Source organism: Pseudorca crassidens, chromosome 3 (assembly GCF_039906515.1).
Source record: "Pseudorca crassidens isolate mPseCra1 chromosome 3, mPseCra1.hap1, whole genome shotgun sequence".
Lineage (NCBI taxonomy): Eukaryota > Metazoa > Chordata > Mammalia > Artiodactyla > Delphinidae > Pseudorca > Pseudorca crassidens.
The window spans coordinates 91,657,903-91,672,959 of record NC_090298.1 but is presented as its reverse complement, the minus strand read 5'-3'; the positions used below and the strand labels follow the sequence as shown (position 1 = coordinate 91,672,959).

Below are 15,057 nucleotides of genomic sequence, written 5' to 3'. Positions count from 1 at the left end.
ACTCTACCAGGGGGTTGGGGAAGGCCTGTGATGAGAGGACAGCTGACTGACATGCATCAGAGAGGCACGTGTGGATGCAGAAACCCTGAGGCCAGAGATGCTGGTCAGGTCTGAGGGACAGCAAGGAGGCCGGTGTGGCCAGAGCTGGGAAGAAAACAGGAGAGTTGGGGAGGGACTTCCCTGGTGGCGCAGTGGTTAAGAATCCACCTGTCAATGTAGGGGATGCAGGTTCGAGCCCTGGCCCGGGAAGATCCCACATGCCACGGAGCAACTAAGCCTGTGGGCCACAGCTACTGAGCCTGCGCTCTAGTGCCCACGAGCCACAACTACTGAGCCTGTGCACCTAGAGCCTGTGCTCCACAACAAGAGAAGCCACTGCAATGAGAAGCCCGCCCACTGCAACTAGAGAAAGCCACGCGTGGCAACCCAAAGTAGCTAAAAATAAATAAATAAATAAATAAATTTTAAAAGAAAAAAAAGGAAAGGGAGAGTTGGGGAGGATAAGGCCTGAGGTGGGTATGCCCAGGTTCTGGGGGCCCTAAAGGCCAGGGTAAGGAGCGGGGATATCACTCTGGGGTGAGGGATTTGAGTGTGGGAGCAGAGTGATCTGATGGCAGGTTCTGAGTCTCACGTGCCCAGTCTCCAGCACAGCTCCCAGTGAGCTGCTGCATAGATGAATGAAGGCCTCCTACTGTGGACAGAGAACATACACAGGCATCGAGCAGAGAGGGTCCCTTCCCCCCAGGAGCCCAGTCTTGTCAGGAATGATACTACCACCAGTTACAATGAACATGTATTTTTACTGAGGGAAAAGATGAAAATAAACAACCTGGGAAAACAAAGCCAGCTCACAGTGCAGACAAGCAGACACTGGCTCCTGTGTGGGGCGCCCGGGCTACAGATGCTCCCTCACAGCTGGAACCCTGAGATGCCCCGCAGTGAAGACGCCCTGCCCACTTGATTGGGGTTTGCCCTCCATTCCCCCAGCTTATTTGATTAAGAAATTTTGTTGGAGTGTGGGTCACTTGCTTCATTTCATAAAAAAACAATTTCAGAGAAATGAATGACATTCCTGTGTAGGAATGTAGGAATGTCTCTTTGCAGTGATCAGAAACTTCTCAGCTGCTGCTCTCACTCGTCTGACTGCCTAAGGCTGGAAGGCTGAGTCCAGAAGCTCGGGGCCACTAGGGTTAGAGATTCTGATGCTGGTATAGCTGAGCCCTTTGGACTTGGGCCCACGGCTGGGCTGATCGCAGGGGTCTGTGTGTGTTGTGACTTAAGGCCCAGGGTCTGGGTTCAGGTTAGTGTGAGGGAAGCCGTTTCAGCCTAAAGCGAAGGCCCCAGGCCTGGGAGGTATCCCTCCTCCTCAACCCATTTCTGTCTGGCTCAAGTATACTGGTATCAGTATACAGCTCTCAGTGACTTTGATGTAGCTAAATCCATCTTATCCGGCCTTAGCAGCAATCCATCCTGCTGACCCCTTCTTATTAGAGCCTTCTCTGCCCCACTGGCTGGTGGACAGGGCTGCCCTCATTTCCTTCTTACAGCTTCAGCTGATTGAATGGTTGACGGATTGGGTGACTGCTTCACTCCTTCATTCAAACAAGTATCTCTGAACACATACTATGTGCCAGGCCATGTGGTGGGCTCTGGAGAGAGATTAGTAGATAAAACAAACATGCTTCTGCTCAGTGGGGTTTAGCGGGAGCACCAGTCAAGCAAAGAAATACAAATACATTGCTTGAAATTTCAGTGTGATGTAAGAAGGAAACCAATGGGGCCTTGCACAGACTGGTGCTCACAAGATGCTTTTGGAGGAGGTGCATTTAAACTGAGACTGAAAAGCTGAGAGGTGCATCCCTGCTGTGAGCTGCTGCTGAGTTTCCTCTTCAGCGGGTGGCCCCCCAGGCTTGGTCTCCAGCTCTCTGCAGTTCTCACTCTTCACATCGACTTCCACTGCTTCAGGAACTATCTGCAAACAGCCTGATGTCTCCCAACTGCTTTCTTCAGCCAGACCTTTATTGGCTTATTTATACCTACTGCCTTCCCAACATCTCCACCCAGATACCTCCAGATGCCTGAAACTTATGCCCAAACAAAACACAAGATCTCTACCCTACTCCACCCTCCCCCAAGTAAAACAAAATACAATTCAGAGCAAAACCACCTGGTCCTTTTTCCCTGCTTTCATATTGGCGATTGGCCCTACCGTCTATCCACTGTGCGAACGAGACACTTACGGGAGATCCCCACGTGCCTACTTCCTCCTTCACCCTGTTACTGATCCTTTAGCAGATCTTGCCGACTTTCTATACTCATCTGCTTTTCCACACCTCAACTGCCACCACCCTAATCCTATAAACAATTTTGCCCACCTAGACTTTTGCAGTAGTTTCCTAGCTGGCCTCCCCCATTCACTCTTTTTTTTTTTTTTTTTTTTTGCGGTACGCGGGTCGCTCACTGTTGTGGCCTCTCCCGTTGCAGAGCACAGGCTCCGGACGCGCAGGCTCAGCGGCCATGGCTCACGGGCCCAGCTGCTCCGCGGCATGTGGGATCTTCCCAGACCGGGGCACGAACCCATGTCCCCTGCATCGGCAGGTGGACTCTCAACCACTGCGCCACCAGGGAAGCCCACCCATTCACTCTTGATCCACTGATTCTTTCTCTTCACCACAGAGTAATTGATTCAAAATGCAAATTTGATCATTTCATTCCCCCGACCCCCAACTATTAAAATCATTCAGTGGTTTCTTGTGGGTCTTTGAATAAAGGTCAGACTCTCTAACATGGTCTATAAGATCTTGCACCATCTGACTCCTGCCTACTTCTCCAAGCCTCCATCTCACATCTCTGTGCCCTCCACACAGGATGACCTTTTCTCACGGCCTTGAATACATCTCTCCCTTCTCCCCTGAATGCCGTTTCCTCTTTTATGTACTCAATTCCTACTTATCCTCCGATCTCAGCTCAAATGTTACTTCCTAGAGGAAGCCATCCTGGAAATCCTAAACTGAATCCCTTTGACACACTGTCACGGTACTATGTTCTTGGTGTTATAGCACGTATATAGGTTGATAATTAAACATAAGTGTTTAATATTTGATTAAAGTCTCTCTCCCCAAAGAAATTTTGAGTTCTATTGTAAATCGTACTATACTTTCTCTTCCTTCTCCTCGTTCTTTTCCCATCACTGCCCTGTGCATGAACATTTCCTAAGATATAGTGCCTCTCCCCATTTTGACTCCACACCCTTTCAACCATAGGGATCTCCTTACCTTATAACTTCAAAGCCTTTATCCTCAACCCCAATCTCTCCAGAGATCTAGTTAAGCATCTCCAAGTAGACCTGAGGTTTTGCAACCTTTCGACTGCAACCCATAGTTGGCACATTTCACTTGGCAACTTACAACACACAAACTTCCAACAAATACGCTTCATGAAACAATACTGTCATTGTTTTTTTCCTATTTGATTTCATTTAAAAAACATTTTATTTTTTCATATAATTTCAAGACCCATTAATGGGCCACAACCTGTAGTTTAAAACACACCATACCAACACACTGTGCCACGTATTTCCACATGGACATTTCCCTACAACCTCAGACGTAATATATCTGTTTCCCGACTCATTGCTCAACCAAGCTTCCTTACTAAGGAACATAATCATTCTCTTAGGCATTCAGGATGAACATGTTAGTCATTTTGGATTCCTCCTTACCCCAAAGTTGCTGAAACCTATTGGTTCTTCCACTGTGGTATGTCGCTACTTACTCCACCCTTTCCATTCCTGCCATCTCAGTTCAGATTTTACTGTAACTTGGAACACTGCCACAGCCTTTTTTTCTTTTTTTTGGCAGTACGCGGGCCTCTCACTGTTGTGGCCTCTCCCGTTGCGGAGCACAGGCTCCGGACGCGCAGGCTCAGCGGCCATGGCTCACGGGCCCAGCTGCACTGCAGCATGTGGGATCTCCCTGGACCAGGGCATGAACCCGCGTCCCCTGCATCGGCAGATGGACTCTCAACCACTGCGCCAGCAGGGAAGCCCTGCCACAGCCTTTTTAACTGGTTCCCTACTTCCAGAATTTTCAAGCAGAAGGTGACATATATTTGAATCACAAGGCAGAAAGGGAATTCAGCTCTTTGGTTCCATTTTGACCGACAAAGAAGTATGTCAAGACCTGAAATGGACGTGCCTTCATCTACTCAATAAGCTCCTTGACTAATTAAATTTTAATTCAGGCTGCCTTATGTTTCTAAAGTTCCTGTTACAATCCAGAAACCGAACTCCGGCTTTGTGGTAATGGCAGGCAGACTCACCCATGTCCGCAGTCACCATGGTGGACTGGTTTTCAGGGATGGAGACAGAGGTCTGGTCTTGGTCCACACTGCGAGAGTCCTCATTGACCTCGTGCTGACTCTGGCTGAGTTCTGATCGCAGTTCTGAGTACTCATCCTCCTCCCTGAGGGAAAAAAAAGGAAGTCAGCCTCCACTGACAGAGACGTAAGACAAATCCCTAGAGAATATGTCTTTTAAGGACAAGATAAAGACACTCAGAAAGGAAACAGACAGGTCTCCTCTCCGGGCCGCATGCATCAGGATTCCTCTCAGACCAAATAGATGGACACATCTACGGTCAGCGTTTGAAACTGAAAGTTTGCTTCTGTGTCAACATCCGTACCTATACACCAAACAAGGTTCATCTACCAGCCTACCAGAAACTTTTCCCTTTCAAAGATTTCCTCAAGAAATTAGATTTCTTCACCCCCTCAAATTCCGAGGTGAAAAAGAACTGAGACTACTAGCACTGAGGCCACGGTGGGGAGAAGTATCAAAAGTCTGGTGAATAGGAGTGGCTCAGATCATCACCAGCAGGGTCCCACTGGTGGGTTTCCTTCTGGGAAGAGGACATAAGGAGTATTGAGGCTGCAGCGACTAGTAAACCAGCACCTCATCTGTGCAGATCAAAACCAATGCTCCGAGAAGTATATATGGGTCAGCACGTCTGAGAAATATCACACTTAGTTTCTCTAAAGGAAGTAAATGGAGTTAGGGGATAGGAAAGGAGGATGGGGTGAGGAGAAGAATGGAATCAGTGAGTGAGAGAATACCACACAATGGTCTATTTCCTCCAATTTGCATTTGCTAGCAGGAAGACAACATTGAAATGCAGCCGTGTTTCATCTGCACAAGCACACCCCACCGCCTTCTCAGCCTCTCATGGAGCCCTCACAACCTCTGGTCTCTGAATTAGCTATGGGCAAGCTAAGAAAACTCAAAATTGTAATATCTATTTCAAAGCACACGCAGACCTTCTCCCCACACCACCACAAACACCACACACACGCTGGAGACAGAAATGGACAGAGCAAAAATTAGCCCTCTTTGAAGCATTTATTTTGCAAGTAAGCCAGAAAAGATAATTGTCAAGGGATTTAACTCTGAGGTTGGAAAGTCCACAGGTGTACCTGCTCAGCCCCAGGGGGAGACTGTCTGTGAAGAAAGGAAGGAAGAGAAGAAATTCTCTCAACCTGGCATTCACTTCAAGTTACTGACAACCGGGCGTGGGGTGGGCAGAATGTCCACAGTTTTGGGTGGACCAAGACGGTGAGTGGTATTCATTGGAACTTGGGGAAGAGGCAACTGCCATTTGAAGCTGGGGAGACACATCTATATTAGAGAAACGGGAAGAACTCTCCAGAGTTCTTGGTTCTCTCAAGGAATCAACATCCTCTCAGGGAAGGAATTCAGCTGAGCCCCTGCTTTATAAAGTATTTCTAATAAGAGCCACACAGAGATCTGCGAAGACTTTAAACAGATATAAAACCCCCAGACAGTCAAAATATGAATCAGAATGGGAGTGGTGAAGGCAAAAAAATATAGGTTAACGTTCTATGAATAGGTTAAATTATTAGACATCTGCAAAGTCAACAATAATTAGGTTTAGGAAAGAAAACAATTAAAAAGTATTCTTAAGAGTCACCTTTTTGGTCTAGAGGGTGATTGTGCCCTGATACATCAGCTCTCCTTTCAATCAGCAGTTAAAACCCTGATTTTAGTTAAGGGGAGATTTTGTGTATGATGAATAAATTCTTTGTTGCATGGCCAATGCAATCAGCTTCAGCTTGGCTCAGACTGTTTTCCAGCCAAAAAAGCCAGATAAATGCTGCCGCTGTATCTCTGGTATAAATGGCATTTGAAAAATCTTTCATAGCCACCTTCAACCCTCTTGGCTTGGCAGGTCCCAAAACACACAGTGCCTGCCAAACCTCCTGCTTTGTAAAAATTACTTTAAAGGAGTGAATAGGGAAGGGGTGGGAGAAGGAAGCTGTTGAGGGAAACATTCCTTACTGAGGTCAGAGCACAGACTGAAGAAGGATACCACACTAGAAATGTCACCTTAGGCAGAAGGCTTTCAGTGTCATGAAATGCAAACTAAGGATCCTCATTCAAGGTATTGGATTGAGCACCGAAACAAGGATAGGATGGCAAAAACCAGACAGATGCTGTCTTCTGGGAGTCAAATATGTTCAGAACAAATTCTAACCTAAGAAGGATGCTCTGGGCGGACACAGGAGGAGCATCTGGGGCTGCAGGTGTGCAGTGACCAGGGAAGACTTCCTGGATGAAGCAGCACTGAAGATGAGTCTAAAGGCAAGCAGGTTTTAGATAGGTCACGAGGGTGCAAGGGCACACGCAGAGACTCAGAGGGGCCCGTGAACGTGAACATGGACATGTGGAGCTTGGGATAGAGGTTCGGGATAGCTGAAACCAAAATGGGGTGCAGGATGGAACCATGAGGCTGGAGGAGCACTCAGGCCACTTGCTGAGCGGGCAATTTTGATCAGAAGGAGAACTGATTGTATTGAAGGAGGCAAATAATCAGGGTTAGATGGCAGAAATAAAGGGAAAAAATGTGTGAAATCGAGGAATTCAGAGGAAGGAGTAAGTACTGCTGAGAACTTTCATGGAACAGATAAAATAAGCAGCAGGGACGTGCAGATGGTCTGTGTTTCTGACCTCACAGGGAGAGGCTGAGGTGAGCACATACCACCCATGGTTCAGGTTCCCCCTTATGGTAATCATAATGAAGGTTACAGTGCAAAACAACACAAGCAAACAACGTAAACAGTAGTTAGAGGTAGAAAGCAACCTTGTGAGACGATCGCGTGCATTTCTGTGTCCCAAAAATGAGGCATTAAAAGGTTAAACTGGGGCTTCCCTGGCGGCACAGTGGTTGGGGGTCTGTCTGCCGATGCAGGGGGCGCAGGTTCGTGCCCCGGTCCGGGAGGATCCCGCATGCCCCGGAGCGGCTGGGCCCGTGAGCCATGGCCACTGGGCCTGAGCGTCCGGAGCCTGTGCTCCGCGATGGGAGAGGCCACAACAGTGAGAGGCCCGCGTACCGCAATAAAAAAAAAAAAAAAAAGGTTAAACTGAACCTAACATGAGAAAATTTGTGCAACCCTGTTTCTCCAGCGGACTTGGTAAAAAATCTTGGAGTTGCGTATCTTCGTCATCTCCTGAACATCCTTATCGGCATCGTTCCTGAAAGGAGATTGGAATCTGGGACTCGAAAGTGACAAAAGCCAATGGTCTCCGGGCCCTTTGTAAGTCGACAGTCAATCTGGGACTGCAGCATTTGCAGAAGACTGATGCTGGGGGTTCTCTCTCTACTGTTTTATTCAGAAGCATTGGTCCATCCAGAGAAATGGAACAAGAAGTCCGAAACACCCTGCTGATCCATGGCAGTTTTACAAAGGCAAGAATTTGAGATGTGTTTTTAAGGCTGCTCTGTGCAGCAGGGCGTCACCTAGCTGGGCAGGGTGTCTAGCAAATGACACAGCACCTGCATCTCAAAGTGACTTTATTGTTTGCTTCCTTCCATGGTGTATATGGTAACTCTTGGTAAGTGACATCTTATTTTTTTTGGGGAAAAAAATGCCTCCCCCAAGAACACTAACTGCTAATGCCGGTGATGAAAAGGAAGAAAATATGAAAAGGTCCAAGAAGTGATCAATTTAAGTCAAAAAAAACAGAAGCTCTGATAAAGTGATAAATGTTGCTAATTGTATGCTACTGTGGCAGTTTCCTAATTATGGAATTACAAAGTTCTCAGGTGTTTTTCTTCGGAACATAAAGGATCATCTCACAGGATTCTAAATGTACATTATTTCATTTACTTCGAAGCATCTGTGAAGTGCTTCCACGTTGCTTAGTTTCGAGTTGCAATGATTAATGCTCGCTACTAGCTTAACAAAAAAACCCAAAAACGCTCCTAAGGGGGCAGGGATTAGATTGTACACACACCTACGTAACTAGCAGAGGCAGACAAGTCACAGACTGGCAGACTGGAAGGGATCTTGGTGATCACCTAAGACAGGATCAATACCTTTGTTTTACAGATAAGACCACTGAAGCTTCCAGAGGCTAAGCGACTTACCTAAGACTATACAACCAGTTAGCAGCACAGCCTAATTCTTAAATCTAGTTACCAACAAAACAATAATATGATGGCCTAAAGAAAAGATTTCTTTTTTTTTTAAAGATTCTTTCTCATTAGTAGCTAGGGGTGAAATGATCTAATTAGAAAAGGAAAAAGTCAATGAAAGTATAATTCTTATCATGCTTTCCAGACCTTGAGCTGAAGTATTATGGAATCAGCAGCAGTTGATAAAAATATTAACTTCAGTAGCAGTCTCTATACCTGTTTTATTTTGGGGTGCACATTCATGCCTTGTCACTGGATTGGAGTGACTGATGAACAAGACCCAGAAGAACATCTGCCTACCTTGGTAACTGTCAGTCAACTATGTCCAGCTAGCCCAGTCTACCTGAGTGTGTGGTCTGTCTTCTGAAACACATTCTGCCTCTTTTGCAATTAAAGGCCGACTTGCCCTGAAATGGTCATCATTCTTTTAAAGAACAAAGATTTTTTTTTTTTTTTTTTTTGCGGTACACGGGCCTCTCACTGTTGTGGCCTCTCCCGTTGCGGAGCACAGGCTCCGGACACACAGGCTCCGCGGCCATGGCTCACGGGCCCAGCCACTCCGCGGCATGTGGGATCTTCCCGGACCGGGGCATGAACCCGCGTCCCCTGCATCAGCAGGTGGACTCTCAACCACTGCACCACCAGGGAAGCCCGAACAAAGATTTTTTTAGATACAAGGAGGAAGGGTATTCCTTTCAGTTCTCTTAGAGGATCTATAGCAGGAAATAAGTGATGAGTAAATACTTCTTATTTTTCCATATAGTACAGAGGAAGTTCAGAATCTTATGGTGAATAACTGAACAAATGGGACTCTGAAATGCTCTCCTATGTATATGATAATCCATCCTTGTCATCAATGAGTACCAGTTTTAACAAGGTCTGATGTAAGATTCATATTCAAAAACTTCAAATAGTGAACAAGGTTGGAATATGTACCACATAGGAAGACAGAGAGAGAAAGAAAGCTACCTTATCTTCCTGCGTTTTATTTTTTGTTTCATTATATTCTACTCTTTAGGCCAGAAGTTAATCAGAACAACATGTTTTACTGGGAAAGAAAGAGGTTTTGGTTACACTGTTTGAGATGCAGCAACATGAAGATGGACAGACAGATGTACCACACAGGCCCAAGTGTGGGCCTGAAGATCAGGAGAAAGGTCGGGCGTGTAGCATCAGCATGAGATTTTAGCAAATGGATTATGTTAGAGTACAAGGAGGCTTTGGATGCTATCTCAGTCACTAAATGAGGAGCATTGTGCAGACAAAGCAGCAGAAAGGTCAAGTGCCAATGTCAATGTGACACAAACAGGAGAGGTCAGTGCTTTAGGGCTGCAGCCATCCTGGTGAAAGGCGTGGGGGAGAGCCCAGGGTAAGAGCCAAGGCTGAAGATGGATCTTAGGGACAGAGGAGAAGATCTAGGACATGAAGGGTCATGGAGATTTGAGAAGAGTACACCAGTTGGGAAGGAGGATTTAGGATTAAATGTTGCAAAAATGGGCCAGAAACAAGAAAAAGGTCACCGGATTTTTCAGTTAAGAAATCATTGGTGATTTTCAAAAAAGTGTCTTAGCTTATGCTGCTGTAACAAAGTACCATAGACAAGCTTAAACAACAGGAATTTTCTCATAGTTTTAGACTTTGGTCGGCAATCCAAAATCAAGGTGCCAGCATGGTTGGTTTCTGGTAAGGGCTCTCTTCCTGGCTTACAGATGGTTGCCTTCTCACTGCGTCCTCACATGGCAGGGAGAGAGCTGGAGAGCAAGCAAGCTCTCTCCCGTCTCTCTCTTTTTTTTTTTTTTGCGGTACGCAGGCCTCTCACTGCTGTGGCCTCTCCCGTTGCGGAGCACAGGCTCCGGACGCGCAGGCTCAGCGGCCATGGCTCACGGGCCCAGCCGCTCCGCGGCATGTGGGATCCTCCCGGACCGGGGCATGATACCGCATCCCCTGCATCGGCAGGCGGACTCTCAACCACTGCGCCACCAGGGAAGCCCTGCCATCTCTTTTTATAAGGAAACTCACTAATCCTATCATGTGGTCCCCATCCTCATGACCTCGACTAAACCGAATGACCTCCCAAAGGGCCCCATCTCCAAACGCTGTCATATCGAGGGGTTCACCATGTGAACTGGAGGTGGGGGGCACAATTCAGTACGTAGCAGAGGGAGCTTTGGCAAACTGTTGGGGTCAGAAGCCAGACAGCTGTGGGCTAACAAGCAAATGGGAAATGAAGTAGAAATCATAAACTACTCATGAGAGCTGGCAGTGAAAGGTGGATGTTATGAGAGCAGCTTTTGGGAAAAGAAAATAATCTCCTTGGGAAACAAAAGATCTCATGTCTAATTTGCTTAGACATCTTTTTTCCTCCCCCAGATCCAAAGTGAGCTACTGACGTATTTTTCCATTTTACCCATCCCATTATATAATCCCCCCAAGTCAGATGAGTGTTAAAAAAAAAGCCACAACAAACAGTTAGGTGAAAAAGCACATATTACAAAACAGCGTGTGCTATGTGATCCAATTTGTTTAAAATATTCATGAATAAAAAATTTTTAGAAGGCCATAAATACAAACTGTTCAGTGTTTATTCCAAGCAGATGAGATTTAGGACACATTAGGCAGGGTTCAGTTAGGAAAACAAACTCTTCTGGGTGTTTCAAGAAGGATTTAATTTAGATAGTTGCGTGCTTACAAAACCATCGGAAGGAAGGACTAGAGAAGAGAAGGGTGGGTGGAGGCCACCCGGGGCCGTCAGATTTGCCATCAGAGCTGTGGTCCCCTCCAGGATGAGGAAATTGCTGCTGCCTTCACACCTGCCCACAGCTCCAGGGTCAGGCCAGTCAATGCAGGACCTCATGTTCACCAAAGCCTGTATGTCAGCTGCCACCATTATGGCCTGAGGGACGATGGCTCCCACCTCCTTTCAGCCTTCCAGATCCAGGTGAATGCATCTCACTGGCAGAACCAAAACTGTATCCCAGAGCCCAGCTGTTAAGGGAGTTTGGGAAGTAGTCCCCAGGGTCAATCTTCTTTGATTTGGGGGCGAGTAGAGAGAAGGGGTGGGAATGGTACCAGGTGCCAGACAACATCCTTCATGCTGTCTACAGTACTGTCTACAACATCCATCCACACTACTGTCTTTGGCTACTTGACAACCACACACATCCTCTCACACGTACTTAAATTTCCAAATTGCAATAGCAATGACATCAAGCTTCTGTAACTATCCCTCGTTCAAATGTAAATGTACTCACCTTCTCATCAAAATGGGAGACCCAAAGTCCCATCGGTAATTATATCCACTGTTAGGTGAGCCTTCCTCTTCTAGTTTAATGACAAATTCACCTAGGTATCACGTAGCCTAACTATTAAATGCTAAGCTTCACCGATACCAACTCACCTTATATAAGAGGAGAAAGTAAGAGAATAAAAAGGAAATGGCATATATACATAAAAAAGCAAGAAATTATGCAGTCTAGTCATCCTGGAGACTCCGTGATCAATTAGCCGTTATCAAAAATCTCTACGGGTCGAATCATTTTGATTCCTACTGCAGCCCTGTGGACCAGTACAAGAGACAAGCCCACACCGACTCCAGCAGTGAAGTGGCATCAAAGACCCCATTTTAATGACATCAGCTCCCACCCAACACTCCCGACTCCCACGGCCTCCGGACTCCTATGTTATACTAGGGAAGTTCTGGCAGTTCAACATTATTTAATGTAATCCTCCAATGACTCTAGTTTTCATTTAATCAAACTGCTGGAGCTAACACCCTACATCCAGAATGTCCGACAGGAACAGTTGTATCAATAAATTCACCATCAGTCGAACACTATATCCCTCCCTCCCTGGTCTAGAACACTTAGGCCCTAATCCTATACATATTCTTCTCAAGTTTCTGTGAATATAAATGAATAAAATCTTATAAATCTCTTACATATTTTAACTGTATCTTCCAAGGTTGGATTCTCTACTTATTCCCCTGGGGCAGGATTGAATTTGGCTACTTTTAGGCCTAAAGATAAAGAGGAATGGAGTAGCCGGTGAGGTATGACTGTATCTGGTACCCTCTACCTGGGATCAGATTGCTACAGTCTCCAAGCAAGGTAGGACTAACTTTTATCAGACTGGGAGTGGGACTGCTTCTGCAGGAGGGGAAATTCAGTGGCATTTGCAGGCTCTAGGCATTTTGATTCATTTGAATCTATCCAAATGTGTCCATTTAAATTCTCACCACTTCATCTTTTCCTATCAGTGCTTAACCTTTAACCTAAGGGATCTGATGTGGCTTTGAATTCAACTTATGTTGGAATTCAGCAACCTGCAGCGTCTGATTCTTGACTACAGGAGCCCTGTGGCTATAAAAGATGGGAGAGTCTTCTAGGGCAGTCACAGAAGGTCCCTGGTTCTCTGACTGTGACCTGAGAAAAAAAATTTAAACTATGAGACTGTCATATCTTTTTCTTATGTAATTCAGTATGGCTTAAATGTGGATATATCATAAACCATTCCCTTATTGATGATTTTTCAGTTTTTCCAATAAATTCTTAATTCAGGCCCGGATTGAAGTGACAAGAAAGTCTATACGGTGCCAGGAATGTACCTGATTAGCATGACAATTCTCTATAGCCTGGATATGTCAGGGCAGTTTAGAGTTCATCCAAGGCATCTGGCTCCTCCTGCACTGGGTCTATTATCAGGACCTGAGAGCAAACCAATTTCCTGGAGTGATGGAGGCTGGGAGATACCTTGGCTACTAGAGCTCAGAGGACAAGAAGAGCCTTGCCTTACTGGCCCACATGTCTGCTAGTCTTCCAGCCTTGCAGGGAGTCCCCACCTCGAGGAGGGGCTAGCGCACTTACATAATGAAAACTGGCAGAATTTAATGTGACATCTGTACAGATGCAATCTTCTTTAAACAAAAGGCACCGATAAATGTTTATGCTCAAGAAGCTCACTGTAGACAAAGTGAGAGAGTGGCATGGACATATATACACTACCAAACGTAAAACAGATAGCTAGTGGGAAGTAGCCGCATAGCACAGGGAGATCAGCTCAGTGCTTTGTGACCACCTAGAGGGGTGGGATAGGGAGGGTGGGAGGGAGAGACACGCAAGAGGGAAGAGATATGGAGACATATGTATATGTATAACTGATTCACTTTGTTACAAAGCAGAAACTAACACACCATTGTAAAGCAATTATACTCCAATAAAGATGTTAAAAAAAAAAGCTCACTGTATTTTAACATGAAGGAGTTTGGCCATTATATTCAATTTAAACATCCTGAAATTGAGTTTTCTAGGTGATGCGTGATGCATTTTTTTCACAACTCACTGAGTCCATTTGCCTTTACCTTCTCAAGTGTTTAAAAGTGCAGCATGTTTTAATGGAAATTACAAATTTGCCAGTGTACTCTGTCAGCCTCCTTAAAGTCTGCTATAATCATTTCTTTGGGCTGAAAATTCTTCTCTGCTCTTCTAACCTACAATCACTCTGAAGACCAGTATACAATTTAAAAGGCTTGAGGTTCTAAACTGGAATATGAGATGTATCGTGTGCCTCCAATTCAGTGCAAATTTTTCCACAACTCTGCCCTGAAACAGAGGCCCACCAGTACTCTCATCAAGTAGCCCCATCATCACTGTAACTCTCAGAGTTGGAACAAAATGCATCCAAAGTTTCTTCTAACCCAGGACTTGTAGAGGGAGAGTTTAAAGAAGCTGCCTCTAAAACTGTTTTAATTGAGGCCTATACAAACAGGCAGAGTACAAAGCACTCTTTCTCCATAAAAGTTGATGCTAACCATTTGTGTTCCTGAGGGCTATTCCCTCAGCATGGGCAGGAAGATAAAAGTTCTCTTCCTTGGCTCAGTAAGTCACTTAAGGCAAACCCCTCTTGTGGACAGCAGGGCAGACACACCAACTAAGTGCTGTGTGCAGGAGACTTAGGGGCCAGCTGATTCATGAGCAAGGAAGGAAGAATCCCCAACAATCACTTTTATGGAAAGAAAACTGAGTAAAGGCAGAGATACTGTGGGTTCTAACTCCATCTCTATCTGCCCTCTCTTAAGGGTAACTTCAAAGTAATCACTTAACATTTTTAAGCCCCAGCTTTTCCACCAATAACGTGATAGATCCAATCTCGCTCCTCCCCAACTGCCTGCCTTAGGAGTTTGTACGAGGCTACGTCAATGTTGGTGAGTCAACTTCAAGTGAGCTCAAAATTTTTTTAGATTATCTAGAAGCATATGTGATGTTTAGTTAAAAGCCACGTTCATAAATCTCTCAAAATCCCCAAGGGATGCACTGAGTTTGTATATTTAGAACAGACCTGGTGAATAAAAGGGCTGGTAGGGGGCTTCCCTGGTGGCGCAGTGGTTGAGAGTCCGCCTGCCGATGCAGGGGACGCGGGTTCGTGCCCCGGTCCGGGAAGATCCCACATGCCGCGGAGCGGCTGGGCCCGTGAGCCCTGGCTGCTGAGCCTGTGTGTCCGGAGCCTGTGCTCCGCAACGGGAGAGGCCGCAGCAGTGAGAAGCCCGCGTACCGCAAAAAAAAAAAAAAAAAAA

General features: G+C 45.9%; 1 protein-coding gene across 7 annotated transcripts in view; it reads right to left on the bottom strand.

Annotated features, from left to right (window-relative positions):
* MCC (MCC regulator of WNT signaling pathway) overlaps nucleotides 1-15,057 on the bottom strand; it is a 464,176-nt gene that overhangs the window by 84,169 nt on the left and 364,950 nt on the right. For all 7 annotated transcript variants that reach the window (XM_067731409.1, XM_067731408.1, XM_067731411.1 and 4 more), the window contains one exon: nucleotides 4,321-4,463. In XM_067731409.1, coding sequence (XP_067587510.1) covers nucleotides 4,321-4,463 — 143 coding nt within the window. The remainder of the gene's footprint in view (nucleotides 1-4,320; nucleotides 4,464-15,057) is intronic.